The sequence below is a fragment of the Lytechinus pictus genome, chromosome 2 (genome assembly GCF_037042905.1).
Source record: "Lytechinus pictus isolate F3 Inbred chromosome 2, Lp3.0, whole genome shotgun sequence".
NCBI classification, from domain to species: domain Eukaryota; kingdom Metazoa; phylum Echinodermata; class Echinoidea; order Temnopleuroida; family Toxopneustidae; genus Lytechinus; species Lytechinus pictus.
This window is the reverse complement of record NC_087246.1, coordinates 42,517,493-42,530,181: the sequence shown is the minus strand read 5'-3', so window position 1 is coordinate 42,530,181 and position 12,689 is coordinate 42,517,493. Positions and strand designations below refer to the sequence as shown.

Sequence of the window (12,689 nt, the reverse complement as noted above, 5' to 3'; positions counted from 1 at the left end):
GCAAATGAAAGAGATGACAGATATGGGGTTTTCAAGAAAGTTGACTCAAGAAGAGATGAAGAACTATTAAGGCCCGGTGCACTACATTAGTCATCATGCTGTAGTCAGGCCAGAGAAGAAGTCTACCCCCTTACGAATTGTTTTCAATTCTTCCTCAAGTTTCCACGGTCATTGTCTTAACGACTACTGGATAAAGGGACCGGATTTGCTGAAGGATCTGTTTGGAGTTCTGTTAAGATTCAGAGAGAGACCTGTAGCCATATTAGGTGACATATCCAAGATGTACCACCGTGTCCTCATTCCAGAAGCAGACCAACACGTGCATAAATATCTCTGGAGAGACTTGAATGTGAAACAAGAGCCAGATGTATTTGTGAAGAAAGTGGTAACGTTCGGGGATAAGCCTGCCCCCGAAATGGCCCAAATAGCTCTCAGACGCACTGCAGAGGAAGGAAGAGGTGCATATCCGGAAGCTGCAAGTGTAATAGAAAGGGGCACTTACATGGATGATATATGCACATCAGTGTCTACAGTTGAAGAAGGTCGTAATCTCACACACGACCTGGATGAAGTGTTGGATACTGGCGGTTTCAAGGTCAAGGGCTGGATATCCAATGTCCCACTGAAGGAGGAGACGGTTCCTGAATGCCAGACAGAGACAAGTTTGCTGGAGAATTTGACGGAAGAAAAGGTGCTTGGAGTTGTGTGGACCCAGCAACAAGATGAGTTCTCTCATAAAGTCAAAGGAGAGAACTTAACTCAGCCCAGTGAGAAGCAGAACTCTGTGATGTGGACGAAGAGACGAATCTTGAGTCGCATTGCTAAGGTATTCGACCCGATTGGTTTTGCTGCTTCTTTCTTAGTGAAAGCTAAGATAGGAATGCAACGGCTGTGGGAGATTGGAGTCGGATGGGATGACGAGTTACCAGAGGAGATAAGTGCGGAATGGGATAAACTCTTCATGAGATGAAGGCTCTGAATGACGTGACGTTCCCGATAAGTTTAACACCATCACAGTCTGTAGGTGTACCAATGCTAGTTGTATTCTGTGATGCATCAGAAGAAGCCTTCGGAACATGTGTCTACATCGGGTGGAAACTGACTGATGATGAATATGATGTTAGATTCATTGCTGCCAAATCCAGAGGGGCACCTCTCAAGAAGCTAACGTTGCCACGTCTAGAACTACAAGCAGCAGTGATGGCGACTAGATTGTACACAGCTATCAAATAAGAACTTACTCTTGAGCTTGATAGTGCTGTATTCATGACAGACAGCATGATCGTTCTTGGGTGGATCCGAAGTAAAGCTAGAGCCTACAAGCCGTTCGTGTCTGCCATAGTGGGTGAAATTCAGACAAATTCCAACCCTTCTTGGTGGAGACATGTACCCGGAGAGCAGAATCCTGCTGATGATATATCCCGAGGCATCCCTCCTGAGAAGCTAACAGAGAGATCGGAGAATGGACCAGAATTTCTCTACTGGCATGAGAATAGATGGCCAAGTACTGAGGAGACTCCTGATAGCAGAGAGGTAGAGAAAGACAAGCGTAAAGTTCATCAGGTGGCATTAGCAGAGGTTCAGTCAGAACCCATCGACTGCAAGAAGTTTTTTAGATGGAGGAAACTTGTTAGAGTTACAGCTTATGTTCAGAGATTCGTCAGAAACTTGAAGGCGAGATGTAACAAGGCACCAGATACTGACATTCAGCCCTCTGATAGTAAGCAAATCTCACCATCAGAGCTAGAGAATGCAGAGACTCTTTGGATAAAGAGAGCACAGAGAGAACTACATGATAGATACAAGAAAGGAGAGTTCAAAACTCTCAGTCCCTACATCAAGGAGGGAATCATCAGAGTCGGCGGCAGGGTAGGAGAGAGAGTTGTTTCATATGGTGAAAGGCACCAAGTACTGCTACCACGTCAGCATCACATTTCGACACTCATAGTTAGCTACTTTCACGAGCAAGGTCACGAAGGGGTAGCAATCACGGCCGCAAAAGTGAGACAGAAATACTGGATTGTGGGAGTTCAGAGGATCGCCAAGACTGTGAAGTACAAATGTGTGGTGTGCAGGAAATCAGAACATAGAGTAGAATCCCAGTTTATGGCAGATCTTCCTAGTCATCGTCTAGCACCATGCACACCGCCGTTCTACTATACGTCTTGCGACTATTTTGGACCTTACCAGGTTCGACTTGGTAGAAACAAAACAACAAAGCATTACAGTGTGATCTTCACGTGCTTGAATACGAGGGCAGTGTATCTAGATGTCGCTGTCGACTGCTCAGCATTGGAGTTCCTTCAAGTATTTCGCAGATTTGTAGCAGTCAGAGGTTACCCAGCAGTCATCTACAGTGACAATGGTACTCAGTTTGTGGGAGCTGAGAAGGAGCTTCGAGCTATGGTACAAGGCTGGAGTGAATCTCAGCTAAGAGAGTTTTATGCCGAACGAGGAATCCAGTGGAAGTTTGTGACACCATCTGCACCACATCAGAATGGGTGCGTCGAATCCCTAGTGAAGAGTTGCAAGATAGCGCTACGCAAAGCAATAGGAGATCAGATCCTTCGTCCCTTTGAGCTACTAAGTAGCTCAAAGGGACGAAGGATCTGATCTCCTAAGTACCCGTTTGACTGAAGTCACAAATCTAGTGAATCAGCGCCCTATTGGCAGAGTGCCCAAATGATCCAGACGACGGTTCATATCTTTCGCCCAATGACATGTTGTTAGGACGCGCATCTACATCAGTTCCACAAGGACCATTCCGGGAAACGCCTAATCCGAGGCATCGAGTTGAATTTGTACAGAGAATCATAAACTCTTTCTGGAAGGCCTGGAACCGAGACGTATTTCCTCTACTTGTTCCACGGAGGAAGTGGAATGTGGAGAAACGCAATGTTCGCGTTGGTGATATTGTTTTGTTGTCAGATCCTAATTCCGTTCGCGGAAAATGGACCCTAGGTAAGATAGTTAACGTCTATCCAGGGTCAGACAACAAGATAAGAAACGTTAAAGTAAAGACAAAGAATAATGAATATCGGAGACCAGTCACAAAGATAGTGGTCTTGTACCCTGTTGAAGGTTACAAGGATTAAATTTGATTTGATGTTTATGTAAATGGGAACAAAGTGCCCATTGGGGCGGTGGATGTTTCGTTTAACAATTATTTTTTCATATGTATTTCTTTTGGTTTAGTTCAGAAGGCATAATTTGAAGACACCTTAGAAATTTACGTTGACTGCAAAATTGGCCTGTTAAAATTAGGCAGATATCTACATGTGCAGCGAGCATGTTTGGAGCTGTTTCGCTGTAGTTTTTCAGGAAAATGAGACCGTGAGGTTTCATTTCTGACTTTTTGAGTTATTGGTACTTTCCGCCAAGAAAGTGAGTAAAGTATGAGTTAAGCAAAATCCATTTATGTAATGTACAAATGTGAAAATTTGGAACGGAAAGTGTACGAGTCAAGTGAAAGTTTTACGCATGTATAAAGCGCCCATTGCAAGCGGCTAGGTTTTGTGAAAGTAAAGGATTTCCAAATTTAGGGAAAACAGAATTATGTCAGAAAAAGGATAAATTATGCACCAAGCATTAGAATGTTTTGTCTTTATAAGTGCAAACTGCACAGATAGGAAAATGCAAATATTAGTCTTCTTTCAGACGTTTAGATTTATCTTTAGCAGATTTTGAATGCAACAAATATACATCAGTTTTTAATTGCTTCAGTCATTTTTTACTATGAATAATTGATGCCAGTTGGCTCATGTTTACGGTAGGCATTTGAGATTCAATGTTAACCATTGTTATATTTGAGGTGTTTGTTTACTCATGATGTCACAAGTAGGATATTTGGAGTTCTCAGATTGAGAAATTTAACTAAAACTTTAACTGAAACAAGTTAAACAAGGAAGACACCTGTTCAGACATAGAGGATTATTTTTACCAGCAATATTCAATTTATTTGTCAAGTAATTAATGCAAACATGACATCATGAAAGTAAAAGCAAAGACTTCAGATCTTTTATAAACAATTTGATTCAGATTCAGAAAGTCAAATATGCATTTGGTTCATTACAATTTAGGAAGTTATGTAAACCACGTAACATTCAGTGATACATTTATGGTCTTGAAACTGAGGATGTTTTTCCCTCTTTTTCTTTTAACTCCATAGATTGAATAAACACAGTTACATCGGTTCTTCGGAGGCCAGCTCAGTTGACCGTTGTATACTTATACAATCCCAAGCGGAATTTGCAACCTGTAATCGTTCCTTTTCGTCAACGATCCAGATGTCATGAAGCCAGACAAAATTTCAGCAGTGGTTACCCTGATTCCACCCAAGGGTTCATTGCATGCTGCCGCGCACAGAAAAATCAAGCCATATAAGTCGTGTGTTGTGGACACCAAAAGTGAGATCCCAGCACGCGCGACCCAATAGTTAGAAATCCACTGCCAAACGCGGTTCCTGGTGCGAGGTTAGTATACTAAATACTAACCTCGCAATACGTGTGAGTGCCCTGATTCCTGGCCGAAATTGGGGTCTGGTGTTTCTTTCAACAATGAAGATAAATGCACTCTTTGTAATGACCCGGAGAGCACGGCTCAAGTGATGTTCGTGTAGGCTCCACTTCACTACCGCTACACTACGCTACACCTATACCCGGGTAGCATACATGTAACGTGGAGCCTACACGAACATCACTTGAGGTAAATTGGTGCTGCATGAGTAGAACTTTTCAGTCTAAACCCACTATTATTTGTCGTCGACCGGGAATTACATGCCACTGCACCGGCTTATTCCTGTATCAGATGATGATGATAATCTGTGCACCAAAACTAGAATATAAACTGATTAAAATCAAACTAAAAATGTCTGGTAGGCTTCCTACTAGTGTACATACTTCCTACCATAGCCTGTACGTCGTACATTTATTAACCAGTTTGTTCAAAAATATTGTGGCTGTTGACAGGATTTCTTGTAGTCCTTCTTAATCATCAACATAATAAAATTCATACTTTGATTATTTAGACCTATTTCTTCTTTTTTTCTCTCTCTCTTCTACATACAGATCTGCACACTTGCTGACTCTGGTCTCTGTTTACTACTTCAATCTGGGAGATTCTGATATGGACATGTAGCCATTTTTTCTTCACTCTGCTTTCCTGGAGCTACGGTTTGCAAGTTTTGGACTGATAATGATACAACAGGAAATTAATCTTAATTGATCTTGGAAACAACAATTTAGAGCAGTTTTGGAGAGGACTATAACATTGAATTGTACAGGAATTGTCAAAAATAAGAACACAATTTAAAACGAAAGAACAATTGAAATGTAACTAGGGTTTTGTGAGAAATTTTCTACTCAATCACACGTCCCTAATCAAGGGTAAGTCCTTTGATTAAACACAAACATGTAGTTGAATTGCACGTGCAACTCGACCTTATTACACTTGAATTTGAATTTGAGACTTACGCTTTGAACATAAGTTTCTTGCAATGCCCCAAAGTTATATTTTGTTAGCAACTTTGTATCAGTTATATACCATGCTGATTGCTGAAAGTTAAGTGTCGTGTATATATCGTCACAATTTTTTTCTCGAAAGGTATAATATATTTGTCCTTTTAAATGATATTTGAATATGGGTACGCCTTTTATTTGTTTTCCACAATATTCATTGCATGTATGAACAAAAGTGAAATATTTATTGTGAAGCACTGTGAATGTTGTTTGCAGTTGTGTGATGGTGCATCATGTTTGTTATAAGACTGTAAGCCTGGTGGATGTGATCGAGGAAGTGGCCTGGATGAAAGGAAAGTGAACATGTGTCCAATAACTGGTTTGCACAAATATTGCTATGCATTCCATGTGAAGAGTAAAGGAGAAGTCCACCCAACCAAAAATTCATTTGAATTATAAAAAAAATATTCAGAAAATTTCATAAAAACTGATTCTAATTAAATAATAAAAATAAAATGCAAAAAAAAATTGAAGTGAATATGATGTGACATAATCAACTCTAATTTGCATGTCATTGTTTTGTGTTTATAACTGTTTTGAGTAAAACACAAGGGAAATTACTCTATTCAAATAATTTTTACTTGATGTGGACTTGACATTTAACTCATCCTCTACCCCTCCCATCCCTGCCCAAATATTAAAGTGTAGAATCTAATATCAAGAACTTCAAAATCAAAAGCAGCAATTAAGAATTAAGATTTAATAAATGCAGGTCTGAATAGAATCTCACATGAAAATAAAAAGAGAAAAAAGGAGCTGGGTAGGAATGGGGAAGGAATAAAATGATTTTTTTAAAAATCCCCGAACAAAAAAAAAATTATCAAGAGTTTCGAACCAGGGTCCCCGCACTCATCAAAATAACGTTATTATCGACTTGGCCACAGACCTCTTCTCACTCGCTTAGGCGTTTTTAAGGATATATAAAAAAAAAAAAGACCGTTCGCCGCTGTTGCCTCATAATGCTTCGGCAATTCAACTGCAATTCCAATTATTTCGTGATGGATATTGCCGTGTTTTTTTAGGTTCCTGACTTTGCTACGTAATCAAATTTCATAATTTTTGTTCAGTCGTGAAGAAAAATGTCTATGCTTTATATTTATTATAATATCAATGTGGCGCAAGTGTGATTTCTAAGTGAAAATATGCTTTGTTTATTCACATATATTTCTTGAAAACAAATACTTTTTTCTAAGCTAAATATCGGTTACCAAAATATGTTAAATGTGCATTTCATGTTACTGTTCAGAAAATTCAAACTTTTATTTATATAATAAGACCAATCTTGAGAGGATTAAACAATTCTTAGAGCAAAAAAACGCTGATTGGAAAGACCGGCTTCAATGGGCTGCTGTCAGCTCAGCTGCTCTTGGTGTGACGTCACTCAGCTGGAGCTCGCTGGAGTACCGACGAAGGCGGAAATATGCCATGAAAATAAGTCATTTTTGAGAGCTAATTTCTGCAAACTCTAATCACTATTTCAAAAAGTGAAGTTAGATATATGATAAGTAATCCTTCCTCTTTACAATGATGACCACAAAAATTAATTATAAAATAGTTTTGATTCTTCGGGTGTGTACTTTAACGAAAAGTTCGAAGACCTCCTGGACAGATTATTTTTAGTAGATATATGGAGGAAAAAGAATCCAGAAAAAAACCAATTCACATTTAGACAAAAGTGGCCGGTCGTTCAAAGTCGGTTGGATTATTGGTTCGTTTCCTCTACATTACAGGATTCCGTTAACTGTTGTGATATTTTGACATCAATTACACCAGATCACTCAGGTCAGAAAAAATGAAATTAAAAAAAGAAAGAAAGAAATAGAAGAATTATAAAATAAACTTTTGTCTCAGCCACTGAGAAATATAATTGATGCCATTGATGAGAAAAAATCTAATTTGAACAAGTTATATGATCATAGTCGACAAGGTTTAAAAATTCGGTCAAGGGCAGTTTGGTTTGAGGAAGGAGAACAAAAAACTCAATATTTTGAATAGTTATTGAAGTCTAATAAACGGAAAAGTGTGATAAAAGAATTATATGACGATGATCATATCATTAAGGATAGAAAAGAAATATTGAAGAAGATTGGATCGTATTATGAAAACTTATACTCATTGAGTGATGCTATTGTTAATGAAAATTCTTTGTTCCTTAAGGATATTCCTCAATTAAGTAAAGAAAGTTGTAATATTTGTGAAGGTAGAATAAGTATTCATGAATGTTTAAGTGTTTTAAAAGAAACGAAATATAATAAATCCCCTGGTAACGATGGTTTTACGGTAGAGTTTTATTATACTTTTTGGAATTTATTAGGGGGACTTTTGGTAGATGTTTTAAATGAAACACATGATAGATGAACACTGACAACCTCACAAAAGCAGGGTGTGATAACGTTATTGGAAAAAAAGGGTAAAGATCCATTATATGTCCAAAATTTTTGACCCATTACACTTTTAAATGTAGATTACAAAATATTGTCAAAGGTTTTAGCAAAAAGATTAAAAGGTATACTAAATGAGATAATTCATAACGATCAAGTTGGTTATGTAAAAGATAGGAACATTGGAGATGGTGTAAGATTAATAGATATGTTATATCAATCTTATTTTACAAATATTGGATATTTAATCACTGTTGATTTTGAAAAGGCTTTTGATTCTGTTTCACATGATTTCCTTTTAGAGATCCTTAAACTATTTGGATTTGGGCACTCATGCTGTTCGTGGGTCCGTGTTTTATACTCTGATATTACTAGTTGTGTTATAAATGGGGGGTTTTCTTCTGGTTATTTTAATATAAAGCGAGGGCTAAGACAGGGGGATCCCCTCTCCCGTTATTTGTTTCTGCTCTGTATAGAAATACTTGCTTTGGCAATAAGGAAAGACAGAAATGTTGAAGGAATTCAATTTCAGAACCATGAAATAAAGCAAATTTTGTATGCTGATGATATATCATTGTTTGTAAAAAAAATACACACTCTTTAGAACGTCTTCAATACCTTTTTGAAGAATTCGAGAAAATTAGTGGTCTAAAAATAAAGGAAAAACTAATATTTTGTGGATGGGTCGGGATGACAGACCTCAGACACAGTTGTTTGGGAATTTTGTTCAGCATATTAAAATTTTAGGTGTTTACTTTTCTCTTAATGTTATAATAAAAGAGGACATGAATTTCAAAGAAATACTTAGTAAAATAAAAAGACTCTTGGGATGGTGGAAACAAAGGGATCTCACACTTATGGGGAAAATTCACTTGTTAAAAACATATGCATTGTCAAGGTTAAACTTTGTTTCGTCACTAATAGTGGTTGCTCAGTGGTTGGGGACATCCCGATAGTCCGCGGGTCCGATAGACCGCGGTTCCGTTAGTCCGCGGGTCCGATAGTCCGCGGGTCCGATAGTCCGCGGGTCCGATAGTCCGCGGGTCCGATAGTCCGCGGGTCCGATAGTCCGCAGTGTGTGTAAAATTATGATCAGGATATAGTGAGATCAAATGTCATCGAGAGGTCAAACGATACGAGACCATGGGGTTCTATCTGGCGCGGATCCATGCCCCCCCCCCTGGAAATTTACCCTCCAGACGATTACCCCGGATAATTACCCCTAGTACGGAGCCTTGAAATGCCATCGACTTGACGACATACATTATCTTGCCATGTCAACCTAATAAGCTTATTACGTCAACATGGCGATATATTTTATCTATATGTCGACTTGCCGAGATATGAAGTGAAGAAGTCCCAGCGAGAATCCAAATATCTCGCCATGTTGAATTATAACTTGTTATAAGTCGACTTGGCAAGAAAACGTATCTCGCCATGTCGATATATTAAGCTTATATAGTCGACATGGCAAGATAAAATATCTCGCCATGTCGTCAAGTCGATGGCATTTTGAAGGCTCCCGACTAGAGGTAATTGTCTAGAGGGTGATTTTTTTTTGAGGGGGTAACAGTTTTATTCCAATTAAACACCCCCTAAACGAGTTTTTCTCTGTGTGCAAAATAACCCCCTAAACAAGTTTTTAGTGGGCTTTATTTACACATTTTGGCCCCTAATTAAGTTGTCGCCAGACTATGACCCCGGGGAAAAGTTTGGGGAAAATCATATCCTAAACATGCTTGGCTAGTCTTAAAAAAAAAACTTTTTGGAAAAAATAGTACCCCAAATACGTTTGTCCCCACGATTGACCATTAATTGACCAGTCTTTCAAAACCACCCTTTTTTGGAAAATTTGTATTTTTGAAACCCTTAACAAGTGCACGTGCAGCCTGCGCCCAAAATAAAAAAAAAACAAAACCTTTAAACGCGTTTTTTGGTCACGCATGTGTACAGCAATATATTTGACAGCCCCTCCGGGAAGTACTTATCAGGGGGCAATTGTCTTTTTGGGTTATTATTATAGAAACCCATGGTCTCGTATCATTTGACTTTTTGACCTCTCGATGGCATTTCATCTCACTATATCCTGTTTTACACACCGCGGACTATCGGACCCGCGGACTATCGGACCTGCGGACTATCGGACCCGCGGACTATCGGACCCGCGGACTATCGGGCTGTAACCCAGTGGTTGTATGCTGAGGTTGAAAAGATCACATTTGAATTTTTATGGTCAGGAAAAGATCGGATAAAGAGAATTATAATGTACCAGGATTACTCACAAGGAGGTTTAAAAATGATGAATATTAAGTTGTTTGTAAAGTCTCAACGTTTAATGTGGCTTAAAGGAGAGTGAAACTCTTGGAGCAGGTTAGCTTTTGTGAAAGCAGACAAATCAAAGAATAAGATCAACAAAAGTTTGAGTAAAATAGGACTAGCAATAGAAGAGTTATGAGCATTTGAATATTGAGATCACTAATACTATGGAGATCCTCCCATTGGCAATGCGACCAAGATCTATGATGTCACAGATGAACAACTCTCCCCTTTTGGACACTGAAAATATACCCCAAAACATCTCATTTTGCTTATTCTAATCATATGACAAACGATTCATCAATGATATAATGTTGTGAAACCTCTGTACTTGTCCTCTCATAAAGAGAACACCTCACCTTGTGATAGACTCTATAAAAGTGAGAATATAAGTGAAATAAGTACTAAAGTAATGAGAGAGTTGTACGTGTGTGACATCACAGATCTTGGTCGCATTGCCAATTGGAGGATCTACATTGCATTAGTGATCTCAATATTCAAATGCTCATAACTTTCTTATTATTCATTCAATCTTCCTCAAATTTTCAACAATATGTTTCTTTGATGTTTCTCTTTGATATGGATTCAGCTGGTTTCAAGGGTTTCATTCTCCTTTAAGGACGTTCCACTGTTATGTTTGTGCGCATCATGATCTGCGCATATTTTACACTCTGCGCGCTGACGTCACAATGGATGAACTGGTGATTTAATCAGCTGTAGGTAATGTGAGCTGATTTTTCTCCTGATCGGATCTGCACTAACTGCAGATTTGATGTGTTATTTTATGAAGCTAATAAACTGGAATTATTCCATGGAACATTTTTTTTATTCCTCTACAATTTCAAAATAGTTTCTCTATAGTGCTGCAAAGTATGATGAATACGGCCCCGGGTTTGAATAAATGGAAAAGTGGTTCGGAGTTTTTCCTCACATAGATACAGCTATTGGCGCGTTTTCGGGTGTTATAAGAAGCAAATTTGCTCTAATAAGAGTGCTGATAGTTGAAAACAAACAGATGAACCCATATTTTTTAATGTTTGCACCTCTAAGGTATACCTTCCTCTACAACTTTGCAAAGTGTGGTAAAAACGACATGGGTTTTAAATAGAGTGCAGCATTTCTTTTACTTCTCAAGTTTGTTATTGAAATTCGAAATTTTTGAGGTTGAATATCTTTCCCGCAATTTCTAGAACTGAGAGTGTTGTTAGACTTAAATGAGCAAACAATTGACAGCAATATAGATAAATTATCCGTCTTACGGATACAATTATTAATCATATTGCAAAATTTGATGAAATTTTCATGGATTTTGACTGAGTAATAGGGCTTAAACTCTTTGTTGTGATCTCGTGAGGTCTAAAAATGCCATATTCTTTTGGATGCGCAATTCTTAAGAACATCATCCATTTTGGGTTAGCTCTATAGCAAAAAATCAAGCACATGGACCCATGTTAATTTTCGCATATTTGGAAAATCAGGTGCTAAAGTATCTATGTGCAAAGTATAATAAAAATGACATGGATTTTCAATGTTTGGGAGCAAGACTACGGAACCCTTCGCATTTCTGACGGTATTATTAGACTTTTCCATGTTTTCGGCGCATTTTAAGCTGTTTCAAGCCAACTCGCAACACTTTGGACACGGATAGTTAAAAAAACAAGCACATGAACCCCATATTGTTAATATTTTAATGCCTTAATAAGATATTCCTCTACAAATCTAAAGAGTGTGATGAAAATGACACGGATTTTTGATGTTTGGAGCGAAATATAGAACCATTCGCATTTTAGACGGCATTATTAGACTTTTGCACGTTTTTGGCGTATTTTGGGCGATTTTCATGCCAATTCGCATCACTTTGGACACTCATAATAAAAAAACGAGCACATGGACCCCATATTTTTAACTTCCCTACACCTTCGATACGCATTCCTCTATAATTTAGCCGAATTTGATGAAAATGACATGGATTTTGAAAAAAGTGCAGCTTACAAAATACTCTTTTAATTTTTGAGTAGATTCACGTCTTTGAAGATTTTTTTTCCCGAGTTTTTGCACCATTCTTGCCAAATGAGGGCGCTGCTGACTCCAAATAGACATAGTTTTACCAATTAAAAGGCTTTCTCTTACTCTGGTATACACTTTGTTATATATTATAAAAATTTGATGAAGTTTGATGCCTTATCCACTGAGTAAAGATGATTTAAACTCATTTGGTGAATTCGTGAGGTCTAAGAGAGGCATAATTCTCTTGATTGCGCAAGATTGCATATCATTCAAATACGGCAAATTTCAAGACCCGTAGCAAAAAAATAAGCACATGAACCTATATTATTTTTTGCATTTTCATAATGCATAGATACTAAAGTAACTCTCTGCAAAATTTGGTGAAAATGACATGGACTTCATTTTAACTGTGGAACGTCCTTACACAATTACTTTACGGAGAACGGGATGCAGGATGGGAGTTGTATGT

At 38.1% G+C, this 12,689-nt stretch overlaps 1 protein-coding gene across 1 annotated transcript; it reads left to right on the top strand.

Annotated features, from left to right (window-relative positions):
• Positions 1–1,278: 1,278 nt before the first annotated feature.
• On the top strand, positions 1,279–2,613 carry LOC129279464 (uncharacterized). The gene has a single exon (XM_054915576.2). The coding sequence runs from the start codon at positions 1,279–1,281 to the stop codon at positions 2,611–2,613; it is 1,335 nt and encodes a 444-aa protein (XP_054771551.2).
• Positions 2,614–12,689: the final 10,076 nt, after the last annotated feature.

What these genes read in the sequence shown, in the direction of transcription:
- LOC129279464 (XM_054915576.2), top strand. Translation starts at nt 1,279, where the DNA reads ATGATCGTTCTTGGGTGGATCCGAAGTAAAGCTAGAGCCTACAAGCCG.